At 35.2% G+C, this 27,070-nt stretch overlaps 1 protein-coding gene and 1 long non-coding RNA gene across 4 annotated transcripts in view; one reads left to right on the forward strand and one right to left on the reverse strand.

Moving 5' to 3' along the window:
- The window catches only part of LOC115442567 (adhesion G-protein coupled receptor G2), a 53,199-nt gene extending 26,129 nt beyond the window's left edge, over positions 1-27,070 (forward strand). For 2 of the 3 annotated variants that reach the window (XM_030167627.2, XM_030167628.2), the window contains exons 2-11: positions 3,364-3,489; positions 13,578-14,351; positions 14,917-15,089; positions 15,179-15,828; positions 16,689-16,876; positions 21,415-21,729; positions 22,478-22,579; positions 23,030-23,264; positions 23,580-23,785; positions 24,031-27,070. In XM_030167627.2, coding sequence (XP_030023487.2) covers positions 13,578-14,351; positions 14,917-15,089; positions 15,179-15,828; positions 16,689-16,876; positions 21,415-21,729; positions 22,478-22,579; positions 23,030-23,264; positions 23,580-23,785; positions 24,031-25,209 — 3,822 coding nt within the window. In that variant the 5' untranslated portion in view covers positions 3,364-3,489 and the 3' untranslated portion in view covers positions 25,210-27,070. The remainder of the gene's footprint in view (positions 1-3,363; positions 3,490-13,577; positions 14,352-14,916; positions 15,090-15,178; positions 15,829-16,688; positions 16,877-21,414; positions 21,730-22,477; positions 22,580-23,029; positions 23,265-23,579; positions 23,786-24,030) is intronic. The other variant, XM_030167629.2, reaches the window with a different exon arrangement.
- On the reverse strand, positions 8,318-10,479 carry LOC119189536. Its single transcript, XR_005112457.1, has 2 exons — positions 8,965-10,479; positions 8,318-8,592 (listed from the first exon to the last, which is right to left on the reverse strand). It is a non-coding gene; the product is annotated as an uncharacterized LOC119189536 (long non-coding RNA).

A 27,070-nucleotide genomic window follows, 5' to 3' on the forward strand; every position in this document is an offset into this window, starting at 1 on the left:
CATGATAACGGTGTTAGAGGGGGAGATTATTTACCCACCAATATTATTATCAGTTTATTTGCCTTTATGTATTTTTGCTCTAATTATTAAGGATCTGGATCTACTGGTACTACCAGAAACAAATCAACCATAAAAACTAGCAATGTAGAAATATAGATTGTGTATTTCATAAATAATAAAGAAATAAAAAGTAGGGTATGAGAATAGGAAAACACAAATAAAGAATGAACAGAGAACAATAGATTAAAATCCAGAATGCTAAAAGTAAAGCAAAGTACATTATAAATAGCTTTAAGACAAAAACTTAGCTAGGAAAAAGAATGCCCCAAGAGGATAGTAATCTCGAGCGAAAAATAGGACTCAATATGGGAATATCTTAATAGGTCAGTGATACAAGGAAATATAACGCAAAATATTGGACATACAACTTCACAAAGCAAAACATATAATCATGGCGAACTGTCTGGGTTCGAGTATTGCGCACCTAAAGGTGACCCATTTTGTTTTCCAGGCCGTGCTATATAATAGTTCAGGGCTCGGTTTTCACAATAATCATTAGGCAAACATAGATATGATTAAAATCTTTATATAGCCTCTGCGTCAATAGATAATGACAGTACTTCGGTAAATATTTTTGATTGTCCCCACATCTAGTTGCCTTTGTGTCGTAGTGAAGTGTGACTCATAACGAGTACTGAGTTCAATTCTTGTCCTGTGCCTTCAAGAGTGTTGTGATGGTAGTGGATTAATTTATAAAATCCATATGACAATAAAATACGTCGAAAAGTTTGGTTGCCATTTTAAGTATACGCGCACGGAGGTGAGATGTGGCAAGTTAAAGTTTATATGAAGATTGCTAAAATCTAAAATTTATGTATGTCTTTCAATTAAAACATTAAATAAAATGAATCATCATTTAAGTTCTTATAGTCAGCGGTAAAAGGGAACGTTAGCTGACATAATAAACCAAAAACAAAACTAGAAAAGTCACAGGAAAGCAACATTCGCCGTTTCGTTCATTTGCACAATAATGATTTCTGTTATTTCGGTATAAAAACTAGCTACTGAACCGATTATGAAAATATTTCTATGGGACCAATATGGAAGCATATCCTATCAAATTAAAGAAGAATATTCCAAATAGTTTAATACATGACTGAATTCTGAGGTAACAAACAAAAAAAATACACATCAAATTGAGAACCTCCTCCATTTTGAATCGACTTAAAAAATAGGAGCAGGTTTTCAAATAGTTTTTTTTATGTTTGTTACCTCAGAAATTCTGACTGGGTGATCCGATTTTGATGTTTCCTTTTTTTGAAGTCGGTTAAAGATTGAATACAATTTGAATTAATTACCACGACAAGGCGACCAGTAGAATTAATCTGACAAAGAAGTATTTAAGGCATGTTTGTTTTGAAACCTACGCAGCACAGGAAAACATCACCGAATTAAGTGAAAGTAATGATTCATGCATCAATGCAGAATTACGAAGGACGTGTGGGTGTACAGAATATGACTATATGGTATTAGAATATAATGTACCGGTATTTATTTACTCTCTAATGTTTACTATTATCAGCCATTGAACATATTAGATAAATTAAATCGTATTTAGTCATTAATACAATTGGGTGCGTAGTTGACAACGTGACTTTAGTATTTGGTATTTCTTGGCCGTCTTCAAGCTCGCCGCGCTGCTGCGCTGTGGCGGTCGTGCGGCAAGGTACCCTATATAAAAAAGACGCGCGTTTGCCGCGCGGCAACATGGCTGCAACTGCGCTGCTAAATTGAAGGCGCCGTTAAATTTGACGAGTAGCAATAACTATAATTGTGAAAGAGGCGCTTAATATATTAAGTAGTTCTAATGTCTACCCGTTCAACTTATCCCATCTCTGTACCACACTGGGCTGTTTGGTAGACAATGGCTTTGGCACTGTGGTCGCGTGCTAGACAATAGATTGCATTCCATGTTGTACTTTTAATAAACATATCTTTATACAAAATAACATATACAGGGTCATTTTGACATTGCATTACTAAAAGAAACCACAAACTCATTTTCACCTTTGCTGACATTGTGCCCAAAAATATCCATTAATAACTAATATTTTCACGAAGAATCCTTTAGTTATCTGATTTTTTATCATTTTGTAGTTTAATGCAAATAAGGAATGTATTTCTGACTAATAGTATGATGTTGCCGCTGTGACGAATTCTCTAAGAGTAGTAGTAGTGGCATTAGGGCGCGTAAAATTAAAATAACTTTTTATTGATATTTATTTTGTTCGAAACTTACCCTTTTTTATTTTATATCTACGGCTCAAGTAATTTATTGTAAAGTGTTATTTCCATGTAGATAAATTAGTGGTTACATTTAGTAATGAAATGATGTCAAAATGACCCTGTATAATAATAATACGATTAATGATACAAGGGTTAGTTTAGGTTTAAAATCTAGTTTGTCTAAAATAGACCTAATTTCAGCAAGGTACCTATTAGAAAATACGTGGAATTTGTTACATAACGTAGCTATAACGTGAAGCTATCATTATCCTCTGTTAATTGCTGTGGATCACGCCACGGATTTGCCTGTTGCTAATGAGATTTTTTATGCCCTTGATAGAAGAGTAAACCAAGATAAATATAAAAATAGTATATAATGGATCAATGAATTAATTTACTGGTATGTCTCTTATATGTGAGAGTCCGCCTGAAAGTGGCAATGTCTATTTCTGCCGCCAAGCATCAGTGTGTTTCGGTTTGAAGGACATTGTAGACAGTGTAACTACTGAACAAAAAAGACTCAACATATCATGTCTCAGGATGGCGAGCGCAGTGAAATACCAAACAATACTTTGCAATTCAAGGTGTTGGATGGTGTTTCTACTGTTTATGGACGGTCGTATCGCTTATCATCAGGCGAACGGCAAGTTCGTCTTGTCATTCAAAGAAATAAAAAAAAATATTATCAAAAATAGAAGGTATAGACACAAACGAAAGACAAAGTAAAATGGAGACAATGGTGGCCTATATCCGAAAGGTCATCAAAAACGTATACTATGTATATTATCTTATTTATATGTTTTTATTATTTATTATTATCAGCCGTAGGATTTCCTTTGTTAACTATAGACTTTCCTCAAAGATGTTCATCGAACTGTTTGAAGCGGTCTGCATACGGCGACTTCCTTCGATATTTATCAAGAAGTTATCAATTGTCTTATTTGATCATGTAGCAAAGTATTCATCGCTTTAAAATCGTAAATACATTTAAGATAAAATACTTAAGGCCATGTTCACATAGTAAACAAAAGTAAAAAATTACAAAAACCTTTTTTTAATAAATAATTTTATTTCCAGGTATCCGATATCGGAGGCAGTGGTAAGGGATTTCCGACTTTAAGTGCACAGCAGTAAGGTGGATGGTATATGATGTTGTGTCACAGACTGCGATCCCAGAGCGCGGCGACAACTTAAACTGTGAAGGTGAGTGTTTTTGTCGATGCGATGTCAATTGGACCTTGTCGGCTCGCTGAGGACGGAGATATTTTAGGCTGGTGGTACAATGGAGCGTGAAATATGTAATTATTTATGTATTTTAAATCTATATTCCGAGCATTTATTAAATTATATATATTTTTTTAATCTTTACTTAAAGAGCTTGGTCGTTATTTTACGACTATGTCACTTCGTACGTTCGCTTTTACCGGTGCTAACATAATTTTCATGATATCAAGATATCTTTTTTAATAAAGCCTTAGCCCCTTTCGATACAGGAACCGACAAAAAACTATTAATGCTACACTCGAAGTATGGGGTCCATTATTATATTTATTTCTGACCATACGTTAAAATTACATTTGACGACTAGAGAAGAAAAAGTCAAGAAAAACTCAAAAAGCCAATGACTAAGATTTTTTGAAGTTTTGCGATATATTTCGTTTCGAATTTTACTTTTTTTTTGTCAGGTACTAGAGCTGTATTAGCAATAACAATGTTGTTCTAATTCTAAATAAACCGGGAAAAGTACAGTTAGAAGAAAAAATTTATCGTGAACTGGATTTCGTGCTAGGATAAGAAAAGATATAACAAATAATAAAAAAAACTTCGATGTGTCCTCACCTCAACAGAATTTATGTAAGCGCTGACCTTTCTTCGTAAACTCGAATGGTTTGATTGGAAGTGCTATAGGTGTGGGCTCCAAACAGTTCTTATATATACCTACTTAGTATAATACAGATCACACCCCCCGAGGCAATTATGTAGATGTTAAGGTGTAGATATGACATTAGAATGCACTATCTGAAGACCGAAAGCTGTCCCAATTGTGACGATCGCATACACTACGCGTAAATGCCAAATATTAGCTGTCTTTTTTAGTCATACTTATGTAAATACATCAGCTCTATCACATTAATGTGTTGTACAAAACCTATTTATATTCGATTAGTAAGGTATATCGATACTTATTGATATATTAATGGACAATAAGGAATTTAATCTAATCGCTCCGCTATCCGGCTGTCGTGTCACTGACTCTATTTCCACGCTGAATCAGCCGAGCGACCTTCTGACGATTAATGAGTGCCTCGTCAGTTCGCACCAGCCCATGATGGGAGTGAATCACGATCAGTAGAAAAAATTACAGTCAAATTATAAAGGATTTTTAACAGTTTGCTAATTGAAAGAGTAGGTTTCTCTGGGAAAGTATATGAGTTCTGAACTGGGAAGTTATCATATCTTTTCAGTCGGAGAGAGCGTTATGTGGGCTTTTTTTAACATGATTGACTCATGACTGAATCCTTTAAAAAATAAAATACTTTATTTATCATGTAGGTGAACAAAGTTGCACTTATGATACGACAAAACAAAGCATAAGAATAATTATTATTATTTCTAAACAACTATTAAAATTACTTATATAACTATGGACATTTTAAAGGTAGGTTTTGGTTTGAGGATACGCAATCACTTTTTTAGATATATTGCAATTGGCTTAGTTTTCACGATCTGGTATCAACCCGCTCTAGAAGGAACAGAGAAAATTAAGGACGTCAATATACGGTCCATATTAAAATGTCGCTGGCCCACTATTAGCAGATTCTATGTTCATTTTCTAATTATAAACAAGATTAAAAAAATGTATGTCGGTAAAATTAAGCAAAGATAGTACTACGTGGTTCCCTTTAATGTATCTTTGGGATTATTGCAGATTTTCACCGAATTCTTAGAATCGTGTGATAATATAATCCAATTTGCCCACCAAATACAACATAGAGCTAGCAATATGTTAGGCGGAATAGCGTGTCCAAGATTACAGGAGTTGAAATAACTGATAACGTTCTAGCTAATTTTTATTTATTTATTTATTACATTTATAGCACACCAGGGATAAAAATAATAGAACAAGAAAAGAGAAAAAAGTACAAATGGCGGTCTTATCGCTAATAATTAAGTTTCGATTTTTGGAGATAACATTAAGGGTCATGGTAGAAACGCAGCAGAGGGCATCGTCAGAAATAAAAACACTAATTCTTGGTGGGAGATATATTTTATATTCGTCCGGATAGCGACCACCGTACACAAAGTGTTAAAACTATAGTAGCCCGCGTTGGTGCGTTGCGTTCCGGGACCAATCTGTGTATATCCAGTTCCAACAGGCCGGCATAATTGTGACGACTATATCCAGTTCCAATGATCCGGCATAATTGTGTCGACTGCTTGGGTAATCATCTCTTGTCGGTCGACGTTCTATTGGACCTCACTCCACGTATCATCAGGTGCAGGCGATCACTTTGTCGTGCCAATACAAATAAATCTATACTTGGATAGTTGATAAACAACACAATATTAGATACTTATAAAGCTCGCGATTAAAAACGGTATTTATATAAACCAATTCCAAAGGTATATACGCACGTATGACGCATAATATCGAAAATAAAAACTAATTATCAATCCCGTGAAATTCATACCTCCACGTGTGATTTGCCCTCACACAGAGCAGTCTAAATAAATAGGGCTCCTGTGATCTATTTTTATTTGAACCCAGGGCTGGCAGATTTATTCATTTTACAGCTATATAAAATAAACAGTCAACTGTGTTTATGAGAAAGGCAAGGCTTGGCATCTACAGAATTGTTGAAAAAAATTACTATGCTTTGTAATCCAAATTGATTGTCGAGAATTTTCTAACATTCGCATCGGGAGAGCTTTTACCATTAAACTAGCAATTCTCATCATATATTGCATAATAAACATCGAAATATATGTACTATAATAAACAATTGGTCAGTAATAATTCAATTTTACAATTTATGTTATGAATTTCAAAATGGCGGCCCTGTTCAAAGTTTATAGTTTTATTTCACCATTGAATTGCGAAAAGATGAGATAATTGTTCCCAGTTTGTATTGACGTCTCTGATCTTCACTCTCAGAGTAAACATATCAATCAATCCGTAGTTTCCGTCTGATTTTATTTCTAGCATTTCCCCGGGCGCTATGTCCAATTTAACTTGACCTCTTAAATGTATAACATCTCATACTGTTGCGATTTCAGGCTGTATCTTAGTATCTATTTAATTAATTTTAACTTATTTTAAGAATATAATTAGACTTACTTTGATAGTAAATCCCAGTTCAAATAATTGTATTTTGTACCAATTTCGAACAATGACTATAGTAAAAATCAAAACTTTATTGTATGATATCTAACTATATGAGTGCGTAAAACACATGAAAAATCGTCCAGAGTACGACGTACCAGACATGACATGCTTAATGGTACTTAAATAATTAGACTTAGTTTGATAGTAAACTCCATTTAGAACAATTTTATTTTGTGCCAATTTCGAATAAGGAATATGGTAAAACTCAAAAGACTTTATTGTATGATATCATTTAGCTACATAAGTCCGTATAACACAGGAAAAATCGTCCTCAATACGACGCAGCACATATGTCATACGACACAAAATTAGGTACTTAAAAGGGCTCGCGTCGCGTGCAGGTAATAGTACGCGGAACAGATCACATTATTCTCAATAACTACAATCACAGGTGATAATGGCTGAATATTGGAAATAGCGTTAAGTATTGATTGGCTATCTCGTGTAATATTAAGCTTGATTAGATAAGCGCATCATATTTTGTTTGCGCTTCTTTTGCGGTTATTGGCAGCTAAGGTCGAACTAGTGGGGAAGAACTTAGAAAAATATTAGTCTATTTTAAATATTAATTATTTCATTATATTATTAAAGTTTTGTTAAATAATATACGTTTACGTAATATCACGTAAGTGAAATATATATCGCTCTCTTGATAAAATAATGACATATTTCAAAAATTGATAATTTGTGGGAATCATCAAAAAAACGATTTTTTGTTTGCGACCTTTTTTTAAGTTACTATAAAATTGCACTTATTAGAGATAGGCCAAAAATGAAACCTATAGCATGAAAAATAGGAAGAAAAAAATAAAGGTCGCCTACAGAAATTAGTTTTTAGACGATTCCCACAAATTATCAATTTTGGAATTGGTCATTATTTTATTAAGAGTGCGATATATATTTGATTGGTAGATATACCACTGACTTAGTGCCAGTATGTCACCTGGGTCCTTGATTGAAAATCAGTACGGCAGTATTGGTTAGATTGTAAAAGTACAAACGTCATTCAACTCCTTACTATGTAATAAAGGTTCTCATTGTAGATATAATATTACTGTACATTTGTGAAGCATTGTTAAATATTTATACCTATAATTTTTTGTCCCAATAATAAAAACCTTCTTTCTTTGTAACTCAAGAGGTAACTGGTGCATATTTAGTCATTTAAGGAAAAAATAAAACTGATGAATAACCGATAGCGATAACTGCAGATATTTGATAAGATTATATTTTTCGTTTCCTGAAAGTAATACCAGAGAGGGTTGCAAGTGGGAATTTATAAATACTAAATCATATTGTCTGACAGTCTTTGCAATATGTTTGTATGTTTGATATTGAGAAATCCCTTGCACCGACCGAAACTGAAGAAGGGTAAGTCAAAAAGCATAATAAGTAAAGCTTGGGTATCAAAAACGATTAATTTCTTTGAAATTTGTTTTATCTCCAATATTTACGTTAAGCATTTTACGCCTGGGTTTCGTGTCGACTATCAAGGGAACTATCAGTGTGGTATATCAAATAATTACCAATACAGACGAAATGTATCCGTTTATGTTACTGATTAGATCAATATCTGGTTAATCAATTGATTACTTCACCTTCATATAAGTGAATTGTAGTAATACTCCAACACAGTAGTATATATTTATATATGATTTAATATAATCAGATACTTATCACACTAACTCACTATATTACTGGTAAACATCCGCACTCTACGACGGATAAGGCACAACTTCCCTTCTTCGTCCAATGCTGCCTCTTTTATAATGTTGTTTGACAGTTTATGTGGAGAGGGAAAAAGGTGGTACAATATTAAAATGAAGGTAGTTTTGACAGTGGAGACGATAGGTGCGACAACATCCGGCCGTCCTGCTTACGCGTTCGTCCCCGAACAGCGTTTTGGTATAATATAGAAGCTGAAAACGTAATGATGCATGAATTAGTTATCTATATACTATCATATATTATTTAAACAGTTACATCGTGCCACATGTAGTGTGCTTGAGTTTAGTAAAGTGTGTTATCCCATCGTCGGCCAACACACTCATCACCTGTGGTTTTAACTAGACGATGTTCATTCAGGATCGTTCTAGTTGTGTATCACCACCTGTACTACAACAGCGTTCACAACGGATGCCTGTTGCAGGGTGTCTAACCAAACAACTATACATGGCCTCATTATGTTTGAAGCGGATATATTAAACCTTTTAATCATAGGTTTGTTGTACTGTAACAGTCTAAATATTTAAAAGGGTTAAACTGAATTCATACCGATTAAAATTGATTACCTTTCGACAACATCCGGTTTTTAGGCAATATGGATCCATGGCTTCATATTCTCTACGCATGTAATTCCATCATACCGTTTGGAAGATCTTTCTGCACCTCTCATGTCCACTACTCGATATCTATCGTGGCCCAAGACTTCCGTTACTTGGTATGGGCCTTTATAGAGGGGCATCAGTTTAGTGCTTTCACCATCATTTGAGTGGCTCGGAATCTTAAGCACGATCAAGTCTCCGATCTTATAACTGGGAGCATCTTTTCTTTTAGCATCGAAAGTGGTCTTCTGTCTTTCAGCGCTTTTCTTTATATTCGTGTCTACTGTATTCCTTAATTCGGTGACGTTTACAGGACATTCCATGTTGTCATCTTCAATCAGCGCATCGTTATCCATTCGAATCCTATATCCGAAGAACACCTCGCTTGGTACGGCAGACGTGGTTTTATTAATAGTGCTGTTTATTCCTTGCTGAATATTCGTAATAAGTTGGTCCCATTTATTGTTTTCGTTGTTGTAGCACCCATACTGCGTAATGCTTCTAAGATTGTTTGGTTGTAACGCTCCACTTGTCCGTTTGACCGCGGTATCGCCGTAGCGATTACGTGGGCTCTTATATTTCGATCTTTGCAATAACCAGTAAACAATTTGGACGTGAAGGCACTACCAGCGTCACATATTAAACGCTTTGGATTTCCGAATACTTTAAATATTTTATTCAATTCATTAATTTCAATTTTACTTTTGGAGTTTTTTACGGCCGAAATAAAAACGAATTTCGTAAACGAATCGACTAATACTAACAAATATTTATTTTGACGAGTAGTTGTAACGAATGGACCAAGATGATCAATATGGAGTGTATGGAAAGGTCTGGCATATTTTGGAATTGGATATAGTTTTCCTGGCTTTCTCCCATGAATATTCTTGTAATAAATACAATTGAGACAATTTCTTATACTTTCCAATACTTTGCTTTAATTCTTTCGACAGTTTTGTCAACAGCAAAATGTCCTACCTCGTCATGATTGGCTCGAATCACGAACCAGATACATTACTTGGGTACTAGCCAACGTCGCCCAAACTCAGTTCTTCGATAAACTTTGTTTCCCAACAATTCATACTCATTGAATATTTGTTTATTTGCCTCGGCCTCACCTGATTGTAATATGTCCCTGATACTACAGATATCAGGGTCTTGTAACTGGACTGATAATAACCAATCGCCTTCCGTTATAGTGTTAACGTTTTCTGTTACCGGAGTGTCGTCAAAAACGACGGGGTTTCTACTTAACGCATCGACATGCTGCATTTGTGACCCGGCTCTGTGGACTATTTCGAATGTAAAGTCTTGCGTATATAATACCCACCTACTAATTCGTGGAATAATTTCTTTTTTACTTAGTGCGTGCCGTACAGCATTGCAGTCAGTAATAATTTTAAAATTCGTGCCTATTAAATAATGTCGAAATTTTTCTAATCCTGCAACGATCGCTAAAAGCTCTAGCTCGAAGGAGTGATATTTTTTCGTCAGTGTTGGTTTGACGACTGTATAAATGTACTGGCTTTTCCACACCATCTACTGATTGGATTAAAATGCATCCTATACCATCACGACTTGCATCAGTATATAAGTTGATGGGTGATTTTGGGTCAAAGACATTCAGCACAGTGCTGTTAATTAACGCATTCTTAAGATCAATGACAGCCTGGTCCTGTTGAGAGCCCCACTGCCACATTGATCCCTTTTTTAGCAGACTAGTTAATGGTTTACAAAGCAGAGCGCAGTTTTTTATAAATTTTCTAAAATAGTTAATTAAACCTAAAAATTGTCTTAATTGGTGGACCGTTTTTGGACTAGGGTAGTGAGAAATAGCGTCGAGCTTACGAGAATTTGGACGAACGCCTTTTTCGCAAATATCATAGCCTAAAAACGTTACTCGATTTTGAAAAAAGAAACATTTTTCTAAATTTATAGTTAGCCCATTTTTCACAAATATATCTAATACAGTTTCCAAGCAAGCTATATTTTCCTCAATGCTCTTGGTGGCTATAAGTAAATCGTCCATATAGCATATTACTCTTCCAAAGCGAAGATTACCCAAAACGGTGTTCATTAATCTTTGGAATACTGCCGGGCCATTACATACTCCAAATGGCATTCTCAAATATTCAAAATGACCATCATTTGTTATGAACGCAGTTTTGTGCACATCTTCGGCTTTGATGCAAATTTGGTGGTATCCACTTTTGAGGTCTAAAGAGGTATAAAATCGACAGCCCTGTAATCTATCAATAAGATCTTCTATTATAGGCATAGGATATTTCTCTTTTACCGTGATTTTATTTAATTGCCTGTAGTCAACACATAATCTTTTGGTACCACAAGCTTTATTTACTAATAAAGCAGGGCTTGCGTAAGGCGAGTTACTGTTCTGTATAATTCCGTTCTTCAAAAGATCATCTACTATTCCCCGCATAATTACTCTTCATGCTCACGAAACACATTTCTTTCTATGTTAAGGGTACAAACATTCATAGTTGGCACCGGTTTAAAGGTTAAAGTATTACCTACACGAACATACATTATACTGCTGTCTTCCGTAAAATTCCGGCCAATCAAAATATCGCAATCAGATAGCATATCGAAAACGTATAAAATAATGACTGATTCAACAGAATCGACTTTAAGAGTCGCTGCGACTGCTTTTGTTACTTGAGCAGATAAATCTTTTGTGAACCCTACTAAATTAACAGATTTATTTAAATTAAAGGGTTGCAAGTTAAGTTGAGTTGCTAATATGCTCGTTATTAATGAACAATCGCTACCCATGTCAAAGAAGGCATTACATAAAACATCATTTAATAAGACAGATTTGTAAAACTTTTGCTTGGATTTGATCTCTGATATCATTTTAACTTCTAAACCCTTTTCCGTTTTAGTTTTGCTTTTGACTTACAAGCTTCTTCTAGGTGACCTATTTTTTTGCATGATGAACATCTGACAGTATCTTTAACTGTACAGTTGTTTCTCCTATGACCCACTTCTCCACAGCGATAACATATACTGCTTGTATGAGGAAGACCATTAGTGGAAGGAGATGGTTCGGATTTACTCTCAGATTTACTAGCTATCGGATTCTGAGGCCCGGTTTGAGGCAATCGATAACCTTTGAAAAGAATCGAGTTCTTTTGAGTAGGTTCCTTTTCAGGAAGCGAGTAGTTTTCCCGTGTAAAAAAGACGCTAAATCATCGCAATACTTAAAATTACCAGCTTCTGAGGCCATACCTATATTAGTATCGCCAATTGTTCCAACTATTACAGATACAATGTCTTGTTCACGGAATTTTAACTGTAAACGGTCTATTCTTGATTTTTGTTGAAAAAAGAATTCGTACAACGACTGATTAGCCAATGGTTTTGCATCAATTAGTTCTTTCAGTGCTCTAAACATATTACGTTTTACTTGAAAAGTATCGGACAATACACCTCGCCAGTGCCTCCATTTCCAAGTGGTCCATTTAGTTTCATTTTTTTGCAAAGAATCGAGCCAAGTTTTCGCAGTGTTACGCAATTTTTGAAGGGCTTGGTATTTGGTCATATTGTCAGACCACCCGAATGCGCGAGAATTGGCTTCTACTACATTGAGCCACATATCTATATTATCTACAAGCGGGTCAAATTCGGGAATAACTGACGCTAACAAAACGTTTTGACTCACGGTTTGTGAACCCTTGCGTCGGCGGCGCTTACTTTTTCGTCGCTGTTGGTCACAGCTACTACTAGAGTTGGAAGAAGACGAGCTCGAGCTCGTTGAAGATACTGTTCTTAATCTTCTTTTGCGACTACGCGACATAGACGCACTATTCGGTGAGCGTGGCATTGCGTATCCCACTTCTGATATAAGTGAATTGTAGTAATACTCCAACACAGTAGTATATATTTATATATGATTTAATATAATCAGATACTTATCACACTAACTCACTATATTACTGGTAAACATCCGCACTCTACGACGGATAAGGCACAACTTCCCTTCTTCGTCCAATGCTGCCTCTTTTATAATGTTGTTTGACAGTTTATGTGGAGAGGGAAAAAGGTGGTACAATATTAAAATGAAGGTAGTTTTGACAGTGGAGACGATAGGTGCGACAACATTCACAGTTGAAATTAATCAAAATATACAAACTAATTATAATAAAAACATACCTGTTAACGATTATATGTTAAATGAATGAATTAAACAATATTTTGCTGTTTTTGCAGCAAAATTATTTTATTTATTTATTATTTATCATAACAGTTACAATTCTAAAGAGGTGTGATACAGAAAAAGTAGGTATTAATTTTAAAAATTGATTTTTATACGTCAGTGGGCCATTTCTGTGAGTTCCTGCAGGTTGCAAACAAATCCAGAAAAACACTGCAACCAAATTACAAATATATAAAATTACCCCTATAATAAATGACTTAACTGTATTGTGTTCACAAGAAGACTTATATTAATAAAAAAAAAATTATACAATACAATATAGTAAAATAACTTTAAAACTTGGTATACGAAGTAAAAGTTTATTCATTTTAAAATATTTAATAAGATATTCTAACATTTTCAGATGGTTAAACCGCATCGAGTGTTGGTAAACGCAGTCGTGATCCTGTTCTGCATTCAAACAAATTCACATGCGAAGAAATCGCCGAAACACCAATGTCCTATAGGGTTCAAAATCGCTTACTCGAACGAAAAAGAAGACCCAATATGCTATCGCTTAAAAGGGCCGGAATCCTTCAGCGACAGCTTAGAAGACTGCACAGGGAACCTTTACACCTCAAAACTTTACTACAATTATAACATTACGAAGTCAGACGAAGTGTTATGGACGGAGTATAGGAGTTTGTACCCTGGAGGTCCATTCGCAGATTGGTCGTACTCTGATCCCACTGGAGATTTACTATCGACATCATTCGAAGTAAGCCACGACAAATATTCGACCATAGATGAATATTTGTGTATCGTGATCGATCCGGTTTCGAATTTCACTGCTGTCAGTTGTGAGGAGAGAAATTATAGGTACTGCGTCGTAAAGCCTTATTCTGACACAGGCAATACTGAAGGTTGTGAGAAATTCAAAGATTCCCTGAGGTTTTCTAGTCCATGGCCCACTTGTGTGGTTGCCGTGTCGGCTGTAGGAGGCGGTGCAGTCCGAGCAACTTGGAGCCAAGCGGAAGAGTTATGCGAGAAGAGGGGCGGTTACCTCCTGAATAAAGGATGGAGGTACTCGAACAACCCGTTCTTTGCTACCTCAGGGTCATACCCAATGTATCCTATGAACATAGTGTGGTTAGGAGAACATACTGTGTTGAGCCACGAGCCTCAAGGAACTACTATAGTGAGTAGTGATTTTATTGTATTGGCAACACATATTTATAACTCATAAATCTCACATAAATTGTCATACTATTTGATCTTTATACTAGCTTTTGCTCGCGGTTTCACTTGCGTTAAGAGCCTTTCCCACTACTAAAGGTTGTAAATTATTGTACTGATCCACAGAGTCGTCCATACGATGTCCAGCAAAATGTATTTAAATGGGAATAAATATAACAATTGTAAAATTAAAATTTCAATTTCGTACTATTAGTGACAAAAGTAATAAACCTATTCAAAACTTAAAAACCCTTTTACAAATTAACTACAATCGATGTATCTTTGTCTTTATCAAAAATAAAGTGAACCCTTTGAATTTTATTTTAGTGAATAAAAAGTTATTCTCAGGAGGATACATAACCTCCAAGGCGATTTGAAATTTTGAATTTGTTTAGCTACTTTTGTGGTTAACTTTACGTGTTACATACCGTTCTGGTTCCAATAACAAAATTTTTATCTACGGTTTCTGACTTAGGCTATATTGTTCGGTTTTACCTTCCTTTCATTTACGTCTTTCAATTTTGTAGTTGGAGGAATCTGATTGGAACTTCGCAGACACCGACTTCTCAAGTGACACGACTCTGGGCGCAGTTCAGGATAACTTTTGGGTTCTGGTTAACAAGTCCTACATCTTCTACGACGTGCTGTGCGAAAGGCCTATCGAGTTGAAACATGTCACTTTAACCGTTAGTGTTGATACGTAAGTATTTTGGTTCAAATGTGATAAATAATGATAATTATGCCATGTTAATTGAGTTTATTATTAATAGTAACGTTGTAAATTTTCAGCGAAAACAAAATAATTCTATCCGTTAACCAACCAGTGGACGAAAGCGAAGTATTCTGTTTCACAGAATCTGTCTACTATCCAAAATCCGTCAAAATAACGTACGACGAGACTTCTGGAGTCTACGTATTGAAACCAAAAGACGATGGGTACTACTGGTGCACTCATATCGACAAAAAGAACTTCGCCGTCGCAGAATCGAATATGCAACTCTTCATCAGGGAGAAACAATCACTCGCCAACGTATATGCAGTGAAAATTCGCTTGAAGGATAAATACAAATTGGAGAGCATTGAGAAATTCCACAAATTATGGCAGAATAAGCTGTCTGAATACATCTTCTATTTAACAAGATTTTCGAAGGAGCACAGAATTCGTTTCCCGGATAAAGCCTTACAGAACTTGACGGATATTGAGAAGGAAATCAAAATATATAAGGCTGAAGTACCCGTGGATTGGAAAGATAAAGATATCATAAGGAACAGGAAGGTTAAGAGGATGTATTTGGATGCGAAGACAGCGCTGGTCCATATAGAAGTCAATCCAGATATGAGGGCGGTGCCGCCTGGAAGCTGGGATGGTCTGCAAGTGCTGTTTATGAGGCCAGTGTACTACTGCCCAGCACTGGACACCGTCGCCGCCACACCGTTAGGTAAGTCAGTTCTAAACATTTCCATGCTTTGTTATAACTTCAAGAATTTAGGTATTATTCTTCTTAATAGACTTAAAAAAAGAGATAATCAATAAGAAAAATTGAATTCTCATTAAAATTTATAGCCAAGCTAAATAAATACATGAAAAATGAAAACAATATTTAACTTTAATTAGTCATCGACTGCAAGATTGGTAACCAGTATAAGGTAATGTTAACTTTTTTTTATTAATAAGTTTTTGTATTAAGTAGGATAGTGGCAAGCGACAGAGAGTAGTTCAACTTCCTGCGTTTTTATAAATATCATTGCCATATCCAAACTGTCGGTGCAACAATTAAAACACGAATAAGTATAATTATCCAAGAAGTCAAATTGAGACACCACTGTGATGATTCAAAGTGTAATGCAGTTAAATGTAATTGGTATAGAGGTCCCGCCAGGTCAGAGGTCAATAAGCGGTCGTCAGTATCTACGTCTTAGGATCATTGTACCATACAGTCGTTTACAAAAATAGCTAAACAAATTGAAAACCTTAAATTGTCTGTACGTAAATATTTATTGATATTTTATTCACTGAAATAAACTACGAGCCATTTAAATTTAAACACACGCCGTTATCCCCAAACGGATAGGCAGAGGGGTAACTAGTGCAAGTTCTCGCCGTGTGTATTACGTCCCATGATGACACTTAACGTCTCAGGATTGCGAGGGCAGTGGATCATTGGACAATACTTTGTGTTTCAAGGTGTTGGATGGTTTTTATTCAGTTTATGGGCGGTCGTGTCGCTTACCATCAGGCGGACGGTAAGCTTGTCTCGTCATTCAAAGCAATAAAAAAAAACATGATATAATTTTTCAGGGTTGTCAGTTGTAACTGCCTCGTGCCAGAACTACAGTTGTATAGGCGACTTCAACGAAGGAGTTCAATGGATTACCAGCGGTGTTGAGGGGTGCAGACCATCGTCTCCTCAGCCAGTTACTGGCTCCATTAGCGTTTACGATGACGTCACCATGATCATACCCACCATAGGGACTATGGTGATACCGGTGAGTACCAATATTCTAGGAATACAGTACAGGTTTCAATATTCCCGTGAGTTTTAAAGGTTTTTCACGAACCACATGTGTGTCATTTTTTTTTCAAATCGGTTTATTAAGACTATTAGAAGCGAAATTGTAGTTTTTCCTTAAAATATTATTATCATCATATATTGTAAAAATGTCAGTAATCATATTAATATGAGATATATCTATGGATTTTAAACAATATTTTATTATAAATGGACTGCCATGTTTATATTTTTATCGTTTTTTTTTCCATATATCGTCCAGTTTATCTTGAGCTCTACGATGCTTTGTATTGTACGAAGCTGTTATTTTACGTCAGTTAAAGAGTTGGTACTAAACGTTTACACTATCTGACACGTTTATTCCTGCGTGTAGCTGTGGTATGAGATATTAAGTTCTCTTGCACATTTTACTAAATACGTTTAGAGTTTAATACACGCCATGTTGTCTCTGTCACTCGGTCTAAGTTGATAAAGACAGAGTGATGAACCAAATTTGTTTAGTGTTTATCGTTAAATGAATCTTGTGCAAGCACGCTTTAATGACAATGAAAGCTGCCCTCCTAGAATACAGCAAAACAAACAAACGAAGGATCGTGTCGTTTAATTGTGGCGATTGTTATTGGTCGACATACCGACGATTGTGTCACGTGTCAGTCTATCGACCAATCACATTGAAACGATACGGACTCTCGCGACGTGTATTTGCAACATGTTTTAAGGGGTTGATTCCAATTCGTATGTACGGTTAGGCGTGTCAGATTCTACTATTGATGGATGTCGCGTGATTTAACAGATGGCCGAAGGATTAAGGTTCGCTAATGACGAAAATACGATTTCCAACGATAATAACTTTTATGATGATGTGCCTCATGACTTTGAGATCAATTTGTATTTTAAGCAAGATTTTGAGCCCGAAGGTGAAATTTGCGATATATGCGAATTCAATGCGGAAGTTATCTTCATACACGCGTATGTACGTGAGGCGGTTTTTGGCGTTTCGTGTTGCTTTTTAGTATCGTTGTGCCTAATTACGAGATCTGTAAATCAACTTGGACCCTATTTGTCTCATATTTAACTGTTAGTGTCAGTATTTTTGCTACATTATACATTGATTTTAAACAATAATCGACTTGCACCATTTTCCCTATGACGAACACTGTTCGTGTAATTAAATTTAATATGCAATATGGACGACGGCAGCAGTGTAGTGCCATGTAGAGCTCTATGATTTGAAGTTATTGATGATTTTACTACATACAACGGAGTGAAACGGCCAGTATTACATTAAATCATTAAGTTCGCCTATATACTTCTCTGTATATAAAGTGTATAAAAATAAAAAAAATAACAAAATAAAGAGGCAGCATCTCCTAAGCTAGAAAGATTGGAATGGTAGACAAGCCACCAAGATCAACCAAAAAATTTTATGAAAATAATTTCAAATATTGGGTGATGTGATACTAATATGTTTTTATGACATTCAAATAAAGTTATTTACGGATTTCATCGCGGTTATTTATATTATTATTTTGTCCCGACTTTTGAAGACTTTGTAGCCTTCGTGGTAACAGCGCGGATTTTTATTTTAATATCTAACATTCAAGTAAACATGTGAAATAATGCTGTTTTTATGAGTTAGAATTTAGTCGAAGTTAACTTTACAGATCTCGTATGTCGGCTGTATAACGCTTTTTTGATGCAGCGATGTTGTTTTAACGAATGACAATGTTAGAAATGAAAGCAACTCTACTCAAGTAAAATTGGTATAGTATTAAAATGCAATGGTTTAAATTCTGTCAATCAATTTTAGCCTTTATACCTACATTAAGTTATTCGATGCAGTTTGCACTGTTAAGTAGACATGTCAGTGGAACATGCTGTAAAAATGAATATACAATCAGTGGAAATGCAAATATAGTCCTGTAGGCAAGCAAGCTAAGGGTTGTATTATAAGATGCCTCGATATCGCTCTGAAGTGCAATATCAGCCAACACGTTCTCAAGTTCAGTCAGCATCTTAATATCGATATTTATATAATATAATAATATCAGCCCTGTATTATATACTTGCCCACTGTTGAGCACGGGCCTCCTCTAATTATCGATATTTAGTAAACAGATATTAACAACATCCCAAATGATATCTTAAGTGATAGCATTATGAAGGATTTTGACAACAGATTTTTGTTTATCAAACAGCACCGATTCCGGTAACGGCGACTTAAATGACAGCTAACATTTTGTTAATTAAATAATTTAATACCTTGATTGTCTACTTAGGTTTCTACTCAAAGCTGAGATCGGTTTATTGAATCGGCTTTAAGACTAACTTGGGTGTCACAATACAGGCTTATCAAGTATGAAGACCACAAGTTGTAGTCACTGCAAATTTAGTCTCTCGATTTTTTTTTTAATTTTCATATTGAATGGCAAAATGGGATAAATAATAAAGCCACAAGGTTAAAACATTCATATATACTATATCAAGTACATTCAAAGATAAGGTAATCTATATTCATAATATCTATGATGGATTTCTATGGAAAATTGGTGATGATTTAATTTTATCATCGGATAAGGATTTTATTTGGAGCATGAGATTGACATAATCTATATGTATTGCACGCTGTTTGTATAAGGAAATAATATTTTCAAGCATGCCTGTCATATTTCATAATGATGCTTAATATTTGCCCTCCCCGAGCAAACAGCCTTGAGCATACATTTACGGCGCACGTTATGGTCGGGAATTTGCAAAAATATTCGAATAATTTGTGTAAAAAAACAATTTTAGATTTTTATGTAACATTTGAAACAAATTCCACATGCTTGTTTTAATTGTGTAAGCTGCAAATTTAAATGATTTGAAGTCTAGGGGAATAAATGAATAAATGAGTCAAAAATTTATATTAAACAACTTTAAACAACCGAAGTATAAAGATAACGTATTATAGAAATATGGTTTTTAATTATTTTCTGTATATATTATAAGTTTCGAATACATAGGTTTTTTCATATAGGCATGGCAAAGAGATCCCACTGTACATGATGATAAGTGGAGTGGGGCCCAATGGAATGGCGACTGATGAGATACGAAATATTAAATACCGAAATTACAGTTGGCACATTCAAATGAACTGGCCGTGATACATAGAAAATTATCTAAAACCAAAAATATATAAAGTTAAGTTTAACATACCATAGCATTACGCCGTTTTCCCTTTTCAGGGGTATGCAGAGGTGTCATTCATCCACGTTTTGTTAGTTTTGCTGCCTCATATTATATTGGATGTGCCTTATGTTCATAAAATTTATTAAGCACAATTCCAGAATTTGGACTGATATTTTAATATCCCGTATAAATTTTGCTGTAAAATTTTCATTTCCTTGTATATGGCAAAGGCGCTTGAATTCTCTGCCTGATAAACTATCATGATTTTTATCATGTTTTATCATATCATATCATTATTCTTCATGGCAATTTAACCAACATGCCAGATGACTGCACCCACACCTGACGCGATAATCGACATGTTTATGTCTGTCTACACTTTCAATGTCGTTCAGATTGTTTCTAAATTCAGAGATCGAGAGTATGATGCAATTGTTATATTATATCATAGCTTTATTCGCCATTGGATTGATTGACGTAGACTTATTGGCCCTTTTAAATTTTGCATGGTGTTTTTATTATTGAAAAACCTACTCCAGCTATGTAGCATAGAGTACATTTTATATTGTTTCGGGTTATGAATTTTGAATTGAAAATTGACTGGTTTAGATTAATACGTTTCACGCATGTGAGATTCAGACTGGATCGGTACCATCGTAATTTGTTTTTCTTCCGCCAAGAAACATTGTATAAGTTGTATTCTATTTTGAAGGACATTACTTGTTCAACTTCTTTCTCAAAAGTATAGGACAAATTTTTATTCAGTTCTTCGCTTAGAAGTTACTTAGCCGCTTTATATAAATGTATAATCCTCAAAGATACAACCGTGAGCTTACGATCAAATCTTTTAGAAATATGACGGGTAATTTGTTACAATTAACTTGCATGAAACTGGATACAACTAATATTTAATTCATATTTACTAATTTGTAACGTAACAGCATTTCTTGTTATAATAAAGAGGAAGAAGCTAATGCAACAAATATTCAATTAATTAACAGTTGTTTTTTATAAACGTGTGACTCGTTTTGCCAAGAATGTTCGTATAATGATGAATTTGTTTGTTCTCATGACAATTTAGATATTACAAGAAATTCCATGCCAACAACAGCATCATATAATAAATTTGTAAGGCATCTTAAGTTGAGAAAACAATTGAATAAAGTTATAATGGATGTCATGTTTAAGATATAAGTTAAATTATTTTCTCATGAGAATTACCAATGGATAGAATTCATTTGAATATTTAAATAAGGAATAATAGATTTTCACAATTATACGCCATTCTTCGAAATTGTCAATAACATTTAGGACACGCACATACTAATAACTAACATCTTTTAGCCCTGGGAAATCGACCGACGTGATAAAGAAGTGAGTTCGGAAGAGAAAGTTGAACTACCAGCACCCGTTTCTCCTTTTACTGATCGGCCTTTCGCTAACAGTACAGACAATGTCACAACGAGCTTTCCGACTACCATTAATAACTTACAGACTACGGAAGATAGCTTTTCAAATAGTACTGAATCGGGAGAGGTGGAATATACAAGATGGCCTTGGCCGCCACCGCGCCCTCCCTCGACAACAGACGAGCCTATGGTGTCAACAGTAGTGCCTATATTTAGCACTACACAGCCACCTCCAAAACCTAGGCCGCCGGTAAGTTTGGTTTTCGGTTTTAGAATCTTTTTTTGTTATAGGAAGATTGAGGTGATGTTTGAAATGTTATGCTTTCTGCTTTGGGTTCGTGGTTGATTTTAGGAATATCGGATTATGTTAGGACAACGTGGAACTCTTATAGAGTGATGCATGATTGTGATACAGGGACATTTTGATATTGCGTTACTTAATGAAACCATATACTTATTCTCTAGAAAATAACACTTTACAATATGGTAAAAAGGTTTAAGTTTCGAACAAAATAAATGTCATTAAAAAGTAATTTTAATTTTACACATCCTAATGCAACTCTTACTACTACAATAAGAATGAAAACTATAAAATAATCTTGGTGGTGATTTTTGGTGAAAATATTCGTAAATTTTTGACGATTTCTAATACAATGTTAGCAAAAACTATGTGGTTTCATTTTTTAACGCAAGGGCAAAATGTCTCTGTTTTAAATACAACTTTAACTACAATAATATTGTAATGAAAATGTTTGGACATAGCAAATTCTTATCTCGGAATAAGGGAATTGATGACAGCACTTTAAATAATTAACTAAAATGCACTGATTATATGGAGAAAATATTGGAAATGGTGTGGGATTAGATTTAAATTGTTGTAACGTTATCGTTAACGCCTTTTTATTTTAATGAATCTACCAATTAATAAACGATACGAAAGCCCTTAAATCATATTCAAATAAGGTTTAAATTTGACTGGTATATCTGTTGGATTCCAGCCTCAAGAACAGCTCGACCAAGTGATGCAAGACTTGGAGTCATTGCTAAATAATCACACGGAAACTGTATCCCTGGACTCTATCAGCGGGGCTTTCAATCAGGTAATGATGATTTCAAGTTCTAGTGATATAATATTATCATGATAATTGTGTTATGAATTTGTAAGTATTAAGTAGTATTTTAAGAGCAACAGGTTTCTCCGAGCAGCGTGGCGCGTTTTAGGAGAGGCCTGTTCAGCAGTGGACAGTTGTAGGCTGATGATGATGATGATGAGGTTTCTCCATGTCTAACAAGAAATATTCCTAAACTATTTAGAAAAAATGAGACAGAGATTGACTGAGAATTTTCTTCATTTTAAGAAAAATAAATAATTAAAATTAAGTTCATTCTTTTACTACCGACTTACATATTATCATTGCTATTGTAATAACAATACGGGTGCTCAAAAAAGCGACTTCATTTAAGCTGCCCGGGATATTAATTGCGAATAAAATTGAACGTCTAATTTCTTACCAGACTTTCTTATAAAACCAATTAACTACACTTTCCAGGTGGACGAACTTCTAGCAGACACAGAAGACTTAGAAATTCCTGGACAACTCCTCCATTTGCTAGACGATATAGGAGCGCGCATGGATCTCGCTGGTTCAACCGATGTGGCTGCGGTGAGGGAGAATATAGCTCTGCTGGTAGCGGATGCCCGGGCTCAAATGCCGGTCAAGGGCCTCAGGATATCCACCAGAGAAACTGATGTCTTCACTGAGAATGCTTTTGAAATTATGCGAGGTAAGATGTCGTTAACTATCGACTTAACAATAACGAAATATGAATAATTATATTTCATAAATGATGTAACTGATCTAGCTTTAGAAGTAGAAATAGAGTTACTTTCTGAGGTGTGTTTAGTGATAATGAAGTAGTCTTAACTCTACGTATTTTAATTTAAAACGTTTTTAATTAGTGGCATCATGTCGGCTGTAGATTAAATAACTACTTCTGTATTGTGTCTAACAATTTTAAATTGCATTTCTTTGATTTATGTTTAAAATTGCTTTGTGTTAAATTGAAGGAGTACTAACTGCTGGTTTAACTCATCTGCAGATCCAGTAAACTCTACCCACTTACAAAGTGGAGATAGTGAGGTGGTGGTGCAGTTACCCACGTCGGTGGCGACGTCCGAACGTCGCATCAGCTTCGTGGTGTTCAGGACCGACCGCGCCTTCCAGAACAACGTCAGCCATTATACAGTCAACAGTCGAGTGCTCAGCATCAACGTGGAGAATCTTACGGAATTTGATCAGGGAGATGTTAGTATTTAGTATGAATGAAGTGCTATTTTTAAGCTTAAATATTTCAGTGTTAGAATTTTTATTGAATAGAGTACGTCAGATGTAGAGATGCATTTTCCCTTTGGATATAATTATAGACTACTATGCCTACAAAAGTCATTTAAGATCACTTGCCGTATTAACAACTAAAAATTAATTTGCACACTAGAAAGTTGAATTGGTAATTTCGTTGTAATCATAGCATGCGTTTTTTCTAATTACAGGTAATAGACATCCATTTAACCCCAATGAGAGGCGATATAGAACGCAACCAGAGCCGAGCTTGCGCGTTCTGGCACTTCCTAGAAGATGGGACTGGCTACTGGTCCCAAGAAGGCTGTACTTTCATCCCGTCAAATGAAGAGGGTGTCCTAGACACCTGTCGCTGCGATCATCTCACACATTTTGCCGAGATTCTAATTCCCAGGACCTCTTTCTCTGATGGCCACGAAACCGCCCTAGAAATTATATCGATCGTAGGATGTATCATGTCTATCATAGGCCTTATAATGGTTGGATTAACAGCAATATTATTCAGGGCCTGGAGAAGAGACTTCAGCAACAAAATCTGGTTACAGTTATGCATAGCCGTATTTATATTGGTCACTTGCTTCCTCATTGTAGTCTTCGCAAATTTCGAAGAGTTAAGCATCTCGTGTATGCTCGTCGGTGTTCTACTTCATTATTCGACTCTGGCGTCTTTCTGTTGGATGCTAGTTGCAGCTATTATCTCATACAGACGACTCGTAATGGTGTTTACAAGGGACACGTCGCATAAACTGCTTAAAGCATCAGCTTTTTCATGGGGAGCTCCGTGTGCTGTAGTGGGAGTTCTGCTCTCAGTCGCCCCGCGTTCCTATGCGGGCCAATTTGAGGGCGAGGTGCCCAGTGGAGCTTTCTGCTATCCTTCGGGACTTGCTCTATGGCTGGCTGTGTACGCGCCCATCGCGTTAATGCTGGCCGCAAACTGGACGCTATTCGCTTTGATAGTTCGTTCCGTGTTTGCATCTAGAAGGATCCAGCGGCACGGCGACACTAACGAGGCGCTGCGCTGTGCTTCTGTCAGCTGCCTTCTGGTCTTCTTGTTCGGTTTGCCGTGGATATTCGGACTTTTCGTCTCGACTAACATTGTCACGGTATATCTTTTCACGTTAACCGCTACCTTTCAAGGGTTTGTTCTTTTCGTGTTCTTCGTGCTCGGTAATAAGAAGACTAGAGAGTTATGGCTGAATAAACTGAAGATTAGACAAACTAGGAAGGTGCCTGTCACTTCTTCAACTTATACCAACAGAAGTACTGGTAACCCAGGTTGGAGAGGGGCAAGTGCTGGGCCAGCCGCGATGGAGGCCAAGTCTGCGAAGCCAAGGTCTTTAGCTTCGTCTGATGATTCTAGATTTTCTTGACAAGCAGAGAAGCCGAGAAGAACTTGGTATATAGGCATTTATGAGTCTTTTCAATTGTAAAATCTTGCCAGGGACAAGTGGGTATCACCAGTATTCATTTGTAGAGGTTTTTGACTTTGTGCGGTTTATTCCACGGCTTCCATCAAATGAATAGTTATTATTTTCTCTGGTATACATGTTCCCATGAATTCCCGATTGTGTCCTGGTGACGTCATATCTAGTCCTTCTTCCACTTGTACGTCGTTTTCCTAATTGTGTTCACTCTGTACTGATCGGTTCCAAAAATAAAGTTACTTGTTAGTTATGTTTAAGAATTATACACAAGTTTTCGACTTTATTGTATTTTTGGGATGTTTGAAAAACTATTATTTTACTTTTCTACACAACAAAGCTATGCAGTTATTATATTTAAGGTCAATAAAAAAATAATGTGTGATTAACTTCTTCATTATTTTATCTTTCCGAGTCAAATATTTGACATGAAAAGGAAGGTGACAAAACGGTGGTAAGTTAATTACTAATTAGTAACCTTTATTGATAATGTTTGTACATATAAGACTTCGATATAAGCATCAAACCTAGCTACATATAGTAGGTTAAGCAGAATGACGTATACTTTTGATACTACTTAGAAATTGCCCAAAAGTGGAGGCTTTAAAAACTAACCCCCTTATTCATAGACGTTGTTTATCTAAGGACGGAGCAATGCTGTGATAACAAGTCTGTTTCTCAGAGCTGACGGCATGGTAGTCTTCGCAGTGCGTAGACATAGGGCCGTTGTGATTGGCTAATATTGAGATATATCTTGAATCTAGTTGGATGTCAGATAAACAAAGCTGAACATACAGCAAGCTGTCAGATAAACAAAGCTGGGAAACAGACTTGTTATCATAGCAATGCTCCGGTCTTTAGATAAATAACATTTATGAATAAGAGGGTTAATCTTCATTATATATCAATATAAAATGTTAGTATTATTGCAAATTATAAAGTAATAATTCGAAATGCCTTATTCTTCTTGGATTTTTATAATTCAAAGTAAGTACATAAAAGTATTGATAACTTATCCTACTTTAAGACACGTTTATCTAGTCTAAGTAAAGCCAGATTTTAAGCCTTCATTAATGCTAAAATTAGAACTATCAAAGAGAGTTACCAAATATAAATTTTAAGTTGGGATCAATACTAAATGAAAGCAAAAAAGAGCCCACCGAGACTTGGCTATACATAATATTAAAAATGATTTAGTATTGATTTCAATTGTGTTCCTTGTATATAAACTTAGATGTAACTGTAAAAATATATTTACGAGTACGTAAATCGCATGCACAAGCAGCAGTCTTATATAAAATGGCTATTTTAGGCAAAATGTTGCGTTAAAATACGAGTTTTGCGCGTAGATTCATTCATTCATTTAAATTTTGCGAAAGAATAATATATCAAACGTATATTTTATTAAAATTAATGTATTTTTGGTAGATGAAACCAATGTGCGCCAATGTGCGTTGCATTGACTTATATTTTGTGAAATGTTTTGAAATTAAAACGGTTACCTTTATTTAGTAGTTTGTTTTTACGTAAATGTGTCTAATGACTTAAGTACATAACCTACATAATTTTTATTATGGTGTTATAGACCTGCTAATTATATATATAATGAAGTACTTTTGTAAATTTTTCCACAAATATCATTATTATATATGTTTCGATTGATATATCTAAAGGTAACATTTTGTTTGACTTTGATTACATCTAATTGATCAATGTTATTTTTCAAAGTATTATAAACACAGAGGCATTTATTATAATGTGTTTACTATTAAGTTACAAAATATGTCATATAAATATTATATGTAAAGTA

This window comes from Manduca sexta, chromosome 17 (assembly GCF_014839805.1).
Source record: "Manduca sexta isolate Smith_Timp_Sample1 chromosome 17, JHU_Msex_v1.0, whole genome shotgun sequence".
NCBI classification, from domain to species: Eukaryota; Metazoa; Arthropoda; class Insecta; order Lepidoptera; family Sphingidae; genus Manduca; species Manduca sexta.